Below are 17,135 nucleotides of genomic sequence, written 5' to 3'. Positions count from 1 at the left end.
TCACCGCAGTATAAATATATACAAAACCCAGGGACGAGTCACCTCTAATGTTCTATTTCTGGGGCAAAAACTCAAAGGTGGAGAATGTCTACATTGTGCAAAATATAGTGATATAGAATGACGAGGACTAAAACTGTCACTGACTGCACCCGCAGAATAGTGAGTGCAGCTCTGGGGTATAATAGAGGAGGTAACTCAGGATCAGTAATGTAATGTATATACACAGTGACTGCACCAGCAGAATAGTGAGTGCAGCTCTGGAGTATAATACAGGAGGTAACTCAGGATCAGTAATGTAATGTATGTACACAGTGACTGCACCAGCAGAATAGTGAGTGCAGCTCTGGAGTATAATACAGGAGGTAACTCAGGATCAGTAATGTAATGTATGTACACAGTGACTGCACCAGCAGAATAGTGAGTACAGCTCTGGAGTATAATACAGGAGGTAACTCAGGATCAGTAATGTATGTACACAGTGACTGCACCAGCAGAATAGTGAGTGCAGCTCTGGAGGATAATACAGGAGGTAACTCAGGATCAGTAATGTAATGTATGTACACAGTGACTGCACCAGCAGAATAGTGAGTGCAGCTCTGGAGTATAATAATACAGGAGGTAACTCAGGATCAGTAATGTATGTACACAGTGACTGCACCAGTAGAATAGTGAGTGCAGCTCTGGAGTATAATACAGGAGGTAACTCAGGATCAGTAATGTAATGTATGTACACAGTGACTGCACCCGCAGAATAGTGAGTGCAGCTCTGGAGTATAATACAGGAGGTAACTCAGGATCAGTAATGTAATGTATGTACACAGTGACTGCACCAGCAGAATAGTGAGTGCGGCTCTGGAGTATAATACAGGAGGTAACTCAGGATCAGTAATGTAATGTATGTACACAGTGACTGCACCAGCAGAATAGTGAGTGCAGCTCTGGAGTATAATACAGGAGGTAACTCAGGATCAGTAATGTAATGTATGTACACAGTGTCTGCACCAGCAGAATAGTGAGTGCAGCTCTGGAGTATAATACAGGAGGTAACTCAGGATCAGTAATGTAATGTATGTACACAGTGACTGCACCAGCAGAATAGTGAGTGCAGCTCTGGAGTATAATACAGGAGGTAACTCAGGATCAGTAATGTAATGTATGTACACAGTGACTGCAGCTCTGGAGTATAATGCAGGAGGTAACTCAGGATCAGTGATGTAATGTATGTACACAGTGACTGCACCAGCAGAATAGTGAGTGCAGCTCTGGAGTATAATACAGGAGGTAACTCAGGATCAGTAATGTAATGTATGTACACAATGACTGCACCAGCAGAATAGTGAGTGCAGCTCTGGAGTATAATACAGGAGGTAACTCCGGATCAGTAATGTAATGTATGTACACAATGACTGCACCAGCAAAATAGTGAGTGCAGCTCTGGAGTATAATACAGGAGGTAACTCAGGATCAGTGATGTATGTATACAGTGACTGCACCAGCAGAATAGTGAGTGCAGCTCTGGAGTATAATACAGGAGGTAACTCAGGATCAGTGATCTATGTACACAGTGACTGCCCCAGCAGAATAGTGAGTGCAGCTCTGGAGTATAATACAGGATGTTTGTACACAGTGACTGCACCAGTGGAACAGTAATACATATTTTATTAAATTATCTGTGCAGTGAATAATGTGTAGATTTTATTATGATGCGGCTTCAGACCCCGCTGTATACTTGGTATTTGTGTGACATACATACATACATACATACATTACAGATACACGCTATATGAGGTGAGAGGATCAGTCTGCACCTGCAGATCCAGTGCTGAGATTCTCTGATAAATCCTCTTTTTGTGGGCCATGTGGCGAGTAGGAGCCGCACTTTGCTCCTGACCTCGGCGCGCAGCTCCTCTCCTTTATATTGCAGCTCATACACCACATACTGGGATCAGCATCTGACCTCTACAAGGAGATTCTCTCCGATCTTCCCAGATCCAAGACTTCGGACGTTTCTACAACTTGTAAAAAGTTGTTTTTTTTCTTTAGAAATATTCTTTAGAAAAAAAAAAACCTGCAACAACTGAATAAGAAAAATATATCCCCAACATGTAACACGCGAGTGACATCAGCGTGGAGCTCCTCTCCTCTGTACATTAAATATTAGAATGTCCGTCCTATTTGGAAATATAAGAATGTCGTAATAAATGCTATAACCCCCTCATGCGTGAGGATGTGACCGCGATCTGGAGTGTCGTCCTGTATGGAGTGTGCAGCTCCTCTCCAGTATGTAATGATTGACAGCTGGTATCAGCCAGGATGTACGCTCCTGTATCCAGGAGGGAGGATCTGCAGCAGACGGTTTTGGTTTTCTGTACTTTTGGAGGGGGGGGACATGAGGTATTCTATGTGTCGCGTCCCGGGGGGTCCTGGCTTTGTCTCCGGATGAGCTCGGCGTACAGACCACCCTTCCTCAGCAGCTCGCGGTGCGTCCCGCTCTGAGAATAAAAGACGAGACTCGGCGTCATTACTGCAGCCCACCCCGGCAATGACCACCCCTTTAATTAAGGACTCCGTACTCACCTCCGCGATTCGGCCCTTTGATAAAACAACGATGATATCGGCATCCGCAATAGTGCTGAGGCGGTGGGCAATGACCAGCACGGTGCGGCCGGAGGAGGCGCGATCCAGCGCCATCTGCACCGTCCGCTCAGACTCGGCGTCCAGCGCGCTCGTAGCTTCGTCCAGGATTAGGATCCGGGGGTCTTTGAGGAGAGCGCGGGCGATGGCCACCCGCTGCTTCTGACCTCCGGAGAGGGTGACCCCGCGCTCACCTGCCGGGGAAGACACACGGGACCGAAAAAGAAATGATGTGCCAGCTATCCAAGTCTGAGGGTACGGGGACATTTCTCCATATTATCACCCCTGTTACCAATTACAGAGGGTATGTACATATAGGGGTGGGCCGTGCATATATCGGGGGCTGCGCTTACAATGGGGGTCTCGCTCAGAGGCTGGGGAACGACTCACCTAGCAGTGTATTATATCCATCTGGAAAGTTCCGGATAAAGTCATCGGCATTCGCCAGTTTTGCAGCTTCTTGGACCTCGGCGTCGCTGGCGTCCGGTCGCCCAAAGCGAATATTTTCCATGACGCTTGTTCCAAAGAGAACAGGTTCCTGAATAACGGGAGGAAACGGACAATAACAAAATATATGTCGTGTCTCCGCCACCTTATTACAGACCAGTCGGCCCCTCCGTCACCTTATTACAGACCAGTCAGCCCCTCCGTCACCTTATTACAGACCAGTCAGCCCCTCCATCACCTTATTACAGACCAGTGAGCTGCTCCGTCACCTTATTACAGACAGGTCAGCCCCTCCGTCACCTTATTACAGACCAGTCGGCTCCTCCGTCACCTTATTACAGACCAGTCAGCCCCTCCATCACCTTATTACAGACCAGTCGGCTCCTCCGTCACCTTATTACAGATCAGTCGGCTTCTCCGTCACCTTATTACAGACAGGTCAGCCCCTCCGTCACCTTATTACAGACCAGTCGGCTCCTCCGTCACCTTATTACAGACCAGTCAGCCCCTCCATCACCTTATTACAGACCAGTCAGCCCCTCCATCACCTTATTACAGACCAGTCAGCCCCTCCATCACCTTATTACAGACCAGTCGGCTCCTCCGTCACCTTATTACAGACCAGTCAGCCCCTCCGTCACCTTATTACAGACCAGTCAGCCCCTCCATCACCTTATTACAGACCAGTCAGCCCCTCCATCACCTTATTACAGACCAGTCGGCTCCTCCGTCACCTTATTACAGATCAGTCGGCTCCTCCGTCACCTTATTACAGACCAGTCGGCTCCTCCGTCACCTTATTACAGATCAGTCGGCTCCTCCGTCACCTTATTACAGACCAGTCGGCTCCTCCGTCACCTTATTACAGACCAGTCAGCCCCTCCATCACCTTATTACAGACCAGTCGGCTCCTCCGTCACCTTATTACAGACCAGTCAGCCCCTCCGTCACCTTATTACAGACCAGTCAGCCCCTCCATCACCTTATTACAGACCAGTCAGCCCCTCCATCACCTTATTACAGACCAGTCAGCCCCTCCGTCACCTTATTACAGACCAGTCAGCCCCTCCGTCACCTTATTACAGACCAGTCAGCCCCTCCATCACCTTATTACAGACCAGTCGGCTCCTCCGTCACCTTATTACAGACCCGTCGGCTCCTCCGTCACCTTATTACAGACCAGTCAGCCCCTCCATCACCTTATTACAGACCAGTCGGCTCCTCCGTCACCTTATTACAGATCAGTCGGCCCCTCCGTCACCTTATTACAGACCAGTCGGCTCCTCCGTCACCTTATTACAGACCAGTCGGCTTCTCCGTCACCTTATTACAGACCAGTCGGCTCCTCCGTCACCTTATTACAGACCCGTCGGCTCCTCCGTCACCTTATTACAGACCAGTCGGCTCCTCCGTCACCTTATTACAGACCAGTCGGCTCCTCCGTCACCTTATTACAGACCAGTCGGCTCCTCCGTCACCTTATTACAGACCAGTCGGCTCCTCCGTCACCTTATTACAGACCAGTCGGCTCCTCCGTCACCTTATTACAGACCCGTCGGCTCCTCCGTCACCTTATTACAGACCAGTGAGCTGCTCCGTCACCTTATTACAGACCAGTCGGCTTCTCCGTCACCTTATTACAGACCAGTCGGCTTCTCCGTCACCTTATTACAGATCAGTCGGCTCCTCCGTCACCTTATTACAGACCAGTCGGCTCCTCCGTCACCTTATTACAGACCAGTCGGCTCCTCCGTCACCTTATTACAGACCAGTCGGCTTCTCCGTCACCTTATTACAGACCAGTCGGCTTCTCCGTCACCTTATTACAGACCAGTCGGCTTCTCCGTCACCTTATTACAGACCCGTCGGCCCCTCCGTCACCTTATTACAGACCAGTCGGCTTCTCCGTCACCTTATTACAGACCAGTCGGCTTCTCCGTCACCTTATTACAGACCAGTCGGCTCCTCCGTCACCTTATTACAGACCAGTCGGCTTCTCCGTCACCTTATTACAGACCAGTCGGCTTCTCCGTCACCTTATTACAGACCAGTCGGCTTCTCCGTCACCTTATTACAGACCAGTCGGCTTCTCCGTCACCTTATTACAGACCAGTCGACTCCTCCCTCACCTTATTACAGACCAGTCGGCTTCTCCGTCACCCTTTTACAGACCAGTCGGCTTCTCCGTCACCTTATTACAGACCAGTCGGCTCCTCCATCACCTTATTACAGACCAGTCGGCTCCTCCCTCACCTTATTACAGACTCGTCGGCTCCTCCGTCACCTTATTACAGACCAGTCGACTCCTCCCTCAAATAATTACAGACCAGTCGGCTTCTCCGTCACCTTATTACAGACCAGTCGACTCCTCCCTCACCTTATTACAGACCAGTCGGCTTCTCCGTCACCTTATTACAGACCAGTCGGCTTCTCCGTCACCTTATTACAGACCAGTTGGCTTCTCCGTCACCTTATTACAGACCAGTTGGCTCCTCCGTCACCTTATTACAGACTAGTCGGCTCCTCCGTCACCTTATTACAGACCAGTCGGCTCCTCCGTCACCTTATTACAGACAGGTCGGCTCCTTGGAGATGTTATTACAGACCAGAGACCTCCACTCTCACAGGTCAGTTGGATCCAATATCTCCTTACTGCCGATCAGGGGAACTTCTTGGTCACCTCCAGCCATCAGGGGAAGGCTAAAATGTACCGGCTTGACCTGCCGGGTAAGTCAGGATCTGTCACTTGCCTGATTAATGAATCCGATGACCTCTCCTCTTAGCCACGATGGGTCAAGTAACCGGATGTCGACTCCGTCCAGCTGCACCGCACCCTTGCTGGGGTCGTAGAATCGCTCCACCAGCGCAGCCACCGTGGACTTTCCTAAATCCCAGCACAGACAATGATCGGAACGAATATCATACAGCGGGAAAGAAACTGTGCGACCTTCCGAAAAAAACTCGTCTCTTTCACTTGTATGCCCTTACCTCCCCCGGATTGTCCCACGATGGCCACCGTCTTACCAGGAGGAACGTACAGGTCAAAACCATTCAAGACTTCTTGTCCCGGCCGAGTGGGATAACTGGAGAAACAGAGCGGTATTATTGTGCGGCCTGATCAGTGTCACACCTGCCCTCAGGAATAGAAAGTAAAGGCAACAGCGCCGCACCTGTCCGCAGGTTGTGTGTGGTATTGCAGGTCCATCCACATCCAGAGCCTTCCCCAGCTTTGTGTATGAATCCCCCTCACTGCCGATATTGCTAAATCCCCCCAGATCTTACCTGAAGGAGACATTTCTGAAGTGTATTTCTCCCGTCAGCTGAGACAGTTTCTTCCCTCCTCTCAATGGGATCTCTGGCTGTAAACGCATGAACTCGAAGACTCGACCCCCCGCACTGAGACCCCGGACCACCTAAGAGACAGAAACGCACCCTGTAGATGGGGGGGGGTTACTAAAAAGTAATGCAAGTATGAAAGTAGCAGTTCCTCTATTGATTAGCCGGCCTGGCACGACTTCAGGCGGCTAATCGAAAAAAGAGCAGCGGAAGCCATCAGGTCCGAGGCGGCTCTCAGGACCCCCGTCCAGCGGCCAGATTACGGACGTGACCTCTGGACCGGATCCTCCATCTCTTGAATGATGTGATGTTATGGGATCAGTGATCCTTCGGTTTTTTTCTTTTTCCCACCTTTATAGACCCCAATCATCTCTCAGTCCCGATCACGCTCACCTGTCCAAACAGCACCGAGGTGTTTGCCATAGACCTGTGTATAATAGAAATCGCGGTCAGGGGGTGGCACCGTCGCTGCACTTATCCCCCCCCGGATTATACCGAGCACCAGGCGACAAACCTCTGCACGGTCTGAGAAGCCACCAAGAAGGACATGAGGTCCCCGGCTGAGAGCTCATTGCCTGCCATTAGTGATCCGCCGGCAAATATGGTTCCCAGTACAATACCTGGAGCAAAAGAAGGACGGTCAGTACCGGACGGGGGCGATCGTATAATGCGCTCTGCAGACCCTACACTGACACCTGTGCGCATCACATTATCCTCGGGGTTGTTCAGCTTCTCTGACTCCCATATCTGAAGGTGACGGGCGCTGCTGACGTGGCATCGATGGCCGCTTGTCAGGTCCTAAGTAATAGGAAATGGGAAGGACTGAAGATACCTCATCAGCAGCGCCTCCCACCACCTACGGTCCATGCCGTGCCCCCGAAATGTAACCTACAGCACTTACGGTCCATGCCGTGCCCCCGAATGTAACTTACAGTGCCTCCCACCGCCTACGGTACGTGCCGTGCCCCCGAATGTAACTTACAGTGTCTCTCACCGCCTACGGTCCATGCTGTGCCCCCGAATGTAACTTACAGTGCCTCCCACCGCCTATGGTACGTGCCGTGCCCTCGAATGTAACTTACAGTGCCTCCCACCGCCTACGGTCCATGCCATGCCCCCGAATGTAACTTACAGTGTCTCTCACCACCTACGGTACATGCCGTGCCCCCGAATTTAACTTACAGTGCCTCCCACTGCCTATGGTCCATGCCGTGCCCCAGAGTGTAATTTACAGCACCTCCCACCACCTACAGTACATGCCGTCCCCCGAATGTAACTTACAGCTCTTCCCACCACCTACGAACCATGCTGTGCCCCCGAATGTAACTTACAGTGCCTCCCACCGCCTACGGTCCATACCGTGCCCCCAAATGTAACTTACAGCGCTTACCACCACCTACGGTCCAGGCCGTGCCCCCGAGTGTAACTTACAGTTCAGAGCGACGTTGGAGAGACCCTGGAACACGGCTATGCCGACACCCAGGACTTCATTCATCTGAGCCGACTTGTCCACCTCGGCGGAGTACAACCTGCATCGAAGACACACATATGTCAGAAGACACCAGGACCAGAGCAAAAATCCCATCATACATCATTATATCCTTATCTGGGAAAGTTGGGTGACTACTGGCCACGGGCGGTGACCCAGCACCTGGAATCCTGAGGGTTAAGCAGATAATTAGTGTAACGCTGCGCTCTCCGACACTCACCCCACCTCGCGGTCTTCCATGGCGAATGCTCGCACCGTGCGCACGTTTCCTATCGCCTCGTCGGCCACACCGGTCGCTTTAGCAATCTGCAAATAATAACACTGATCAAGCGACGGATCTCACAAAATGCAGGATTGTACCTACAGAGGGGCTCGCTCACCTGCTCCTGGGCCCGGCGGGACAATCTGCGCAGAAAGGAGCCAATGACGGCCCCAGCACCCACCAGCAGCGGCATCACGACCACCAGGAGACCGGTCAGTTTTGGGGAGATGTAATAGAGGGATACGAAGCAGCCGAACGTCTGGGTGATGTTCCTGAGGCCCTAAAAGTCAATAAAGTAGCCATTAAGGACACCAGACGGCTTTCTAAGGACCCTGAATGGCACGCAGATCTGCTTTTGATATATACAGATTGGGACAAGACCCCCCCACCGGCTCACCTGGGATATCACCTGCTTGAAGGCCGACTTGAACTCTTGGACGTCAGAGGTGAGACGATTTACCAAAAGCCCCGTCTTCTGAGCGTCAAAGAAAGCTACATCCTGACTGTGGCGGGAAGAAGATCAGAGGAGGAGGGTCGTTACAATGTATCAGTCTATATAAGAGCCCGGGGCAGGAGAGAGGAAGCCATCTTTGTGCTGCTGCTGTGTATACGCCGACACATTGTAACAAACCCTCAGCCGAGAATGGAAGCCTTCAGAAGGTCCTGAAATTTTATGGTGACCCATCTACAATCTGCGATCATGTAACATGGGGGCAGAGGAGCTCTGCAGTGACGGCCGCCATGTTGGATACCAAATAATGTCTACTGGAGTAGTGCACCCGAGAACGGCGGAGCTGACCGAGCCCTGGACATATTGATTGATAATGTGCCGGACACAGGACCGGCCCGCGGAGAATACTCACTGTAGAAGAGACGTGAATAGAGCCTTCCTCATACCCCCGGCCACTTGCTCCCCGACTCGAGACAGGAGGATGATATAACCGCACGTCAGTAAGCCCTGAGGGAAGATACAGGAGTCAGTAATGTACATAATCACACAAAAATGTCGCCCTCTACTGGCCAAAAAGGAAAAGGACTACAAACAGCGATGACAATTATCAGAATACGCTCATGGAATAAACACAAGAGCAAGACGTAATAACAGTAGAATAGTATAATGCATAAGTATACATAACAGACATGCTGGGAGTTGTAGTTTCACAACAGTGAAGGTGAATACAGGGGGAAATCCCATTCATTCTCATTATAGTGAAGGTTCCTGCAGTGCTCTCACTGACCACTAGAGGTCACACCAGCCTATGGTCACAGGTTACAGTCTGTAGGGGACATTGGGGGACACTCAGGTGCAGAGAGACCCCCGCAGGATAAAGGGGCTCTATGGGAAGAGCACACCCTGCAGATTGTCAGCTCTTCGGTCAGCCTGCAGGACCGGTCCAGGGAGACGTTCGCCGGCCACACATTAGTTCTCACCTGAGCAGCATACAAGGACAGCAGCTTCAGCGCCGGAGCCCGGACTTCCCGCAGGTAGTTCCCAGCATGCTCCCTGGTGTACCGGGCGACGACATTCACCAGCTCCCCGAGAATTAGCGGGATCTGAATATTCAGCAACGCCGCCCCGAAAGCCAGCTGAGAAAAGAAGACAGAGGCGGCTGAAACCAGAGAAGACGAACAGGTAAAAGATGGATCCAGCAAAACTGGCTGATAAAGGAGGAAAATAACTGCACAAAGGCAACCGGAGAAGCATGTGCTAACACCTCACCATTGTACAGACTGTGCAGAAGTATAGACTAATCCTGAGTTACCTCCTGTATTATACTCCAGAGCTGCACTCACTATTCTACTGGTGCAATCACTGTGTACATACATTACATTACTGATCCTGAGTTACCTCCTGTATTATACTCCAGAGCTGCACTCACTATTCTGCTGGTGCAGTCACTGTGTACATACATTACATTACTGATCCTGAGTTACCTCCTGTATTATCTCCAGAGCTGCACTCACTATTCTACTGGTGCAATCACTGTGTACATACATTACATATCCTGAGTTACCTCCTGCATTATACTCCTGAGCTGCACTCACTATTCTGCTGGTGCAGTCACTGTATACATATATTACTGATCCTAAGTTACCTCCTGTATTATACTCCAGAGCTGCACTCACTATTCTGCTGGTGCAGTCACTGTGTACATACATTACTGATCCTGAGTTACCTCCTATATTATACTCCAGAGCTGCACTCACTATTCTGCTGGTGCAGTCACTGTGTACATACATTACTGATCCTGAGTTACCTCCTATATTATACTCCAGAGCTGCGCTCACTATTCTGCTGGTGCAGTCACTGTGTACATACATTACTGATCCTGTACTGATCCTGAGTTACCTCCTGTATTATACTCCAGAGCTGCACTCACTATTCTGCTGGTGCAGTCACTGTGTACATACATTACTGATCCTGAGTTACCTCCTGTATTATACTCCAGAGCTGCACTCACTATTCTGCTGGTGCAGTCACTGTGTACATACATTACTGATTCTGAGTTACCTCCTGTATTATACTCCGGAGCTGCGCTCACTGTTCTGCCTCGCTATACACACATTACATGATACTTTCTTACAATGACAGCTGACATTAGCGCCAGTAGCTGCGGCCTCAGAAGTTTCCAGAACTCGCTCCAGCAGAACTCGGGCTCCGGTTTCTGCCTCTCGGACAGGACGGGCGGTCGGCGCTGCCCCTCCAGCTGGCACAGGGCGACCTTCCCCCCCAGCCCCGCGAGGGCCGGGCCCAGCAGCAGCGCCAGTGTCCTGCCCTTGTTGGAGGGATGGCGGGCGACACCTCGGAGGCGGGCGGCATCTCGGAGGCGGGCAGACAGCTGCAGGCGCGGTGCTGACAGAGGAGACTGGGACAGGAGCCTGGAAGAGAAGGCACAGCGTCACCCAACACCCATATTTGCTACATTTGTGCAGGAAATTCATTCACTAGCAGCAAGCAGAGGCTCTATACAGTAAACAGAGACCTTGCTGGGTCTTGTAGTTCTTATAACCCCTATTGTAGTCCCACAAGTAGCCAGGGCTGCAGGTAGTAATACTATAGAGGCCATGATGGGGCTTGTAGTTCTGTCTGTCACTGTCTGGGTCACATGGAAGGACACAGTCCCCGACCTCCTCTGTGCATGCCGGGAGTTGTAGTCTATAACTCTCCGACGAAACTACAGTTCCCGGCGTGCTGTGCGTGTGACGTCACTTCATACCTGACGGTGCCCGGGCAGCGCCGGAACCCGGCCTGCAACACGTGCAGCAGCATGACCGGCAGCGGACACCGGCAGCCTCCACGTAGCTCCGCCCTCACCGGCAACAAACCCGCCCCCGGCTCACACTGATTGGCTGGAGTTTGATCATGTGACCACCGGGGAAGGGATTAGTGGCGGAAATAATGGCCGCTGTGTCCGGTCACGGTGACTGGCACCAGGTGCTGTGGAGAGGTCCGTGTAAGGGCCACAGAGCCCGACGAAGTATAGACCAATGAGAAGTCGCGGTGGAGGTCACGTGATCTCAGAGCGGGAAGTTTGAGGTGAAGATTTCTGAGGCAGAATCATCTCTGACAGGAAAATAGCGGCATTCGTGTGTGGTGACTGTATCAGTGCCACGCGGACATGGCGCGGAAGACGGCTTCTTATAACCCTGCTTGTATCAGTAACAGGAGTGGCCATTACCCTCTTCTTCTGCTCTGTGAGGGTCTCTGTGTATCTCCACACAGCCCAGTGCCGCCATGACGCTTCCTCCAGTTATCACTTGTGTCTGTGGTGTCGTAACACATCGGACATGTCCCCAGAGATGGCGACTACAGCCCAGAAAATACCCAGCGCCCTGACAGTAAATAACACAGGGGCGTCCATATTAATAATACTCCACTAAAGTGCCCATACCAGGAATAATACTCCTCTAGAGTGCCCCTACCAGTAATAATACTCCTCTAGAGTGCCCCTACCAGTAATAATACTCCTATAGAGTGCCCCTACCAGTAATAATGCTCCTCGAGAGTGCCCCTACCAGTAATAATGCTCCTCGAGAGTGCCCCTACCAGTAATAATGCTCCTCTAGAGTGCCCCTACCAGTAATAATGCTCCTCTAGAGTGCCCATACCAGGAATAATACTCCTCTAGAGTGCCCATACCAGTAATAATGCTCCTCTAGAGTGCCCATACCAGGAATAATACTCCTCTAGAGTGCCCCTACCAGTAATAATGCTCCTCTAGAGTGCCCCTACCAGTAATAATGCTCCTCGAGAGTGCCCCTACCAGGAATAATGCTCCTCTAGAGTGCCCATACCAGGAATAATACTCCTCTAGAGTGCCCATACCAGTAATAATGCTCCTCTAGAGTGCCCCTACCAGTAATAATGCTCCTCTAGAGTGCCCCTACCAGTAATAATGCTCCTCGAGAGTGCCCATACCAGGAATAATACTCCTATAGAATGCCCCTACCAGTAATAATACTCCTCTAGAGTGCCCCTACCAGTAATAATACTCCTCTAGAGTGCCCCTACCAGTAATAATACTCCTCTAGAGTGCCCCTACCAGTAATAATGCTCATCGAGAGTGCCCCTACCAGGAATAATACTCCTCTAGAATGCCCCTACCAGTAATAATACTCCTCTAGAGTGCCCACACCAGGAATAATACTCCTCTAGAGTGCCCACACCAGGAATAATACTCCTATAGAATGCCCCTACCAGTAATAATACTCCTCTAGAGTGCCCATACCAGTAATAATGCTCCTCGAGAGTGCCCACACCAGGAATAATACTCCTATAGAATGCCCCTACCAGTAATAATACTCCTCTAGAGTGCCCATACCAGGAATAATACTCCTATAGAATGCCCCTACCAGTAATAATGCTCCTCTAGAGTGCCCCTACCAGTAATAATACTCCTCTAGAGTGCCCCTACCAGTAATAATACTCCTCTAGAGTGCCCCTACCAGTAATAATGCTCATCGAGAGTGCCCCTACCAGGAATAATACTCCTCTAGAGTGCCCACACCAGGAATAATACTCCTATAGAATGCCCCTACCAGTAATAATACTCCTCTAGAGTGCCCATACCAGTAATAATGCTCCTCGAGAGTGCCCACACCAGGAATAATACTCCTATACAATGCCCCTACCAGTAATAATACTCCTCTAGAGTGCCCATACCAGTAATAATGCTCCTCGAGAGTGCCCATACCAGGAATAATACTCCTATAGAATGCCCCTACCAGTAATAATACTCCTCTAGAGTGCCCCTACCAGTAATAATACTCCTCTAGAGTGCCCATACCAGTAATAATGCTCCTCGAGAGTGCCCATACCAGTAATAATACTCCTATAGAATGCCTATACCAGTAATAATACTCCTATAGAGTGCCCCTACCAGTAATAATTCTCCTCGAGTGCCCATACCAGTAATAATACTCCTCTAGAGTGCCCATACCAGTAATACTCCTCTAGAGTGCACATATAAGTAATAATACTCCTATAGAGTGCCCATACCAGTAATAATGCTCCTCGAGAGTGCCCATACCAGTAATAATACTCCTATAGAATGCCTATACCAGTAATAATACTCCTATAGAGTGCCCCTACCAGTAATAATTCTCCTCGAGTGCCCATACCAGTAATAATACTCCTCTAGAGTGCCCATACCAGTAATACTCCTCTAGAGTGCACATATAAGTAATAATACTCCTATAGAGTGCCCATACCAGTAATAATACTCTAGAGTGCCCATAACAGACAGTAAATAACATCTTGCAGGGGCGTCCAAATTAATAATGCTCCTGTAGAGTGCCAATACCAGTAATAACTCTCCTGTACACTGTGTTCCAAATTATTATGCAAAAAGAGTTTAGGAGTGATAAGGTTAGAAATGTTTTGTTTGTCATGTAAACTCATTGCTGGTGATGGTGTCAGGGCTCTTTATATCACTTTATATCATTGCTGGTGATGTGTGTCAGGGCTCTTTATAGCACTTTATATCATTGCTGGTGATGGTGTCAGGGCTCTTTATATCACTTTATATCATTGCTGGTGATGGTGTCCAGGCTCTTTATATCATTGCTGGTGATGGTGTCAGGGCTCTTTATTTCACTGAAAGCAGTTGCAGATACCTGTGCACATTAGTTTGGCGTTAGATGTGTCCAAATAAAGGTAAGACTACGTAAGAAGGCTGATCCACATTATTAAGCAGCTACATTTTTTGCCAAAATGGAAAAGAAAAAGCATGTGTCGGCTGCTGAGAAGCAACAAATTGTGGAGTATTTAGGCCGAGGCATGACTACAATCAACATTGCCAAGACACTTAATCGTGATCATCGCACAATCAAGAAGTATGTAGCTGATTCACAGCACACGCGTGTGCGTGCTGATAAGGAGAAATTGAGGACTCTTTCCAACAGGCAATTGTATCAGGTTAAAAGAGCATTTGCTAAAATGCCTTGTCATAGCAGCAGACAAGTTTTTGAAGCTGCTGGTGCCTCCAAGGTCCCCCGAACAACAAGATGCAGGGTCCTTCAGAGGTTTGCAGCTGTGCGTAAACCATCCTGTCGACCATCTCTATCCACTGCACACAAGCAGAAACGGCTCCAGTGGGCCAAACCATACATGAAGACTGACTTCCAAACTGTTTTGTTCACCGATGACTTCTGTGCAACGCTCGATGGTCCGGATGGATGGCGTGGAGGATGGCTGGGTGATGGACACCCCATGAAAACACAGCTAAGGCGCCAACAAGGAGGAGGTGGAGTAATGTTTTGGGCTGGAATCATGGGGAGAGAGATTGTCGGCCCCTTTAGGATCCCTGAAGTGGTAAAGATGAACTCCATAATCTATGTGGAGTTTCTAAAACAGCACTTCCTGCCATGGTTCAGGAGGAAGAACCGTGCATTCCGCAGCAAGATCATTTTCATGCATGATAATGCACCGTCTCATGCTGCAAATAACACATCTGCATCTCTGGCTGCTATGGGCATAAAAGAGGACAAACTTATGGTGTGGCCACCATCTTCCCCTGACCTCAACCCCATTGAGAACCTCTGGAGCATCATCAAAAGGAGTGTCTATGATGGCGGGAGGCAGTTCACATCTAAGCAACAGCTCTGGGAGGGTATTCTGTCCACATGCAAAACAATTGAAGCACAAACCATCCAAAACCTGACATATTCAATGGACGAGAGAGTTCAGAAGCTTCTTTCAAACAAGGGGTCCTATGTGCAAATGTAACATCACCTAGAATTAAGTTTTGACTTGAAAACTGTTTGATTTCATTTTGGAATAAGCTGATAATGCTTAGAATTACACAATTCACCATTTTGTTTTTCAAAATAAAAAGGTTGAAAACTCTGCTCTGCATAATACTTTGGAACATGCATTTTGACTGTTTATTATTTTTAAAAATATACTGTTTTCATCGGTAGTTTGATCAAAAACATTTCAATTATACGCGAATAGTAGATGACTGGAAAATAACAATGACTGCAATTCATAAAGTTAATTTAGGAAAATGAGAAAATATTTTTTGCATAATAATTTGGAACACAGTGTAGAGTGCCCATGCCATTAATAATTCTCCTGTAGAGTGCCCATACCAGACAGTAAATAACATCTCACAGGGGCCTCAATAGTAATATTCCTCTAGAGTGCCCATATCAGTAACTATACTTTACTAGAGTGCCCATATCCATAATAATACTCCAATTCTGTGCCAATATCCATAATAATACTCCTCTAGAGTGCCCATACCAGACAGTAAATAACATCTCACAGGGGCATCCATAGTAATAATACTCCTCTAGAGTGCACATATCCGTAATAAAACTCCTCAGAGTACCCATTTCAGTAAAAAAATATATATATATATATATATATATATCAGTAATAATACTCCTCTAGTGACCATATTCGTAATAATACTCCTCCAGAGTGCTGCATAGTAATAATACTCCTCTAGAGTGCCTATAGTAATAATACTCCCATTACCTCCATGTATATTAGTATTTAAGCTGCCTTTCAGTGCCCGCTTCCATAGTAATAATATTTTTCCACAGTGCCCCCCCCATTACTGCTCTCCCATTGTACAGTCGGGGCCAAATGTTTTGAGACTGGCACCCATTTTTGTTTTCACATTTCATAGATTGTGTTTTTTCTTCTTTATTCATCTGTTTCTATGGTAACTGACGTAGAATTCTAAACATTATCAGTTTTTACATTTTTATTGACAAATCCATGAAGTTGAATGCACATGTTTCTTTAGAGATAAACATGGTTATCAAAAAAAGACATTGACTTCAAGCCTCCAGTGCTCTTATAATTCAATCACATGACCGAGTGATATCAGCTGCTTTGTCCTCGTTAGCACTTTCTTCTCAGCAAACGTTCAAGATCACTGAAATGAAGAAAGCAGATTTTTTTTGTGGCAGGTCTGAAATTCAGTGGAAATGCAGAATTCCCAACTTTCCTAGAAGAAAAAGATAGAGCGACCTTGTGGCACGTGGTTTTGACCAACCGCCTAGTGACACCCATTTACGACTTCATTCTACTCTGCCTACATAAAGAAAACGTTAGAAAGTGATCAATGAACACAATGAACAATGGCGGAGTAGCATATAATATATATATATATATATATATATATATATATATATTTTACCATTTAATTCAACATGGAAATTTCTTATTTTATGACACATTCCACGGACATCATGGTCAGAAAAATAGAAGGAGCAAGGCAAAGCGAAAGACAAGCAACTTGAGAAGACCCTGGTGAACTCATGTAGGCGTAGAAAACCCTGATGAACCCATCTAAGTGGAAAAGACCCTGGTGAACCCATCTAGGTGAAGACCCTGGTGAACCCATCTAGGTGGAGAGTACCCTGGTGAACCCATCTAGGTGGAGAGTACCCTGGTGAACCCATCTAGGTGGAGAGTACCCTGGTGAACCTATCTAGGTGGAGAAGACCTGG

The 17,135-nt window shown here is 48.4% G+C and overlaps 1 protein-coding gene across 1 annotated transcript; it reads right to left on the bottom strand.

Annotated features, from left to right (window-relative positions):
- Nucleotides 1-1,642: 1,642 nt before the first annotated feature.
- Nucleotides 1,643-11,625, bottom strand: ABCB8 (ATP binding cassette subfamily B member 8). Its single transcript, XM_075315771.1, has 16 exons — nt 11,387-11,625; nt 10,754-11,048; nt 9,600-9,755; nt 9,032-9,126; nt 8,566-8,671; nt 8,287-8,448; nt 8,127-8,212; nt 7,849-7,946; nt 6,932-7,037; nt 6,811-6,844; nt 6,364-6,494; nt 6,070-6,164; nt 5,832-5,965; nt 3,025-3,172; nt 2,578-2,828; nt 1,643-2,492 (listed from the first exon to the last, which is right to left on the bottom strand). The coding sequence occupies exons 1-16, from the start codon at nt 11,437-11,439 to the stop codon at nt 2,400-2,402; spliced, it is 2,043 nt and encodes a 680-aa protein (XP_075171886.1). The 5' UTR covers nt 11,440-11,625; the 3' UTR covers nt 1,643-2,399.
- Between the last annotated feature and the right edge of the window lie 5,510 nt (nt 11,626-17,135).

Source organism: Anomaloglossus baeobatrachus, chromosome 6 (assembly GCF_048569485.1).
Source record: "Anomaloglossus baeobatrachus isolate aAnoBae1 chromosome 6, aAnoBae1.hap1, whole genome shotgun sequence".
In the NCBI taxonomy this organism is placed as follows: Eukaryota; Metazoa; Chordata; class Amphibia; order Anura; family Aromobatidae; genus Anomaloglossus; species Anomaloglossus baeobatrachus.
Note: the sequence above shows the minus strand (reverse complement) of the source record. Positions and strands in the feature narration are given on the sequence as shown.

Bases quoted from the DNA above. Each gene is read 5' to 3' on its own strand.
- ABCB8 (XM_075315771.1), bottom strand. From the start codon at position 11,439: ATGCTGCTGCACGTGTTGCAGGCCGGGTTCCGGCGCTGCCCGGGCACC. The intron at 8,449-8,565 runs GTGAGCCGGTGG...ATTGACTTTTAG, and splicing joins TCAAGCAGGTGATATCCCAG to GGCCTCAGGAACATCACCCA. The intron at 7,947-8,126 runs GTGAGTGTCGGA...TCTTCGATGCAG, and splicing joins ATGGAAGACCGCGAGGTGGG to GTTGTACTCCGCCGAGGTGG.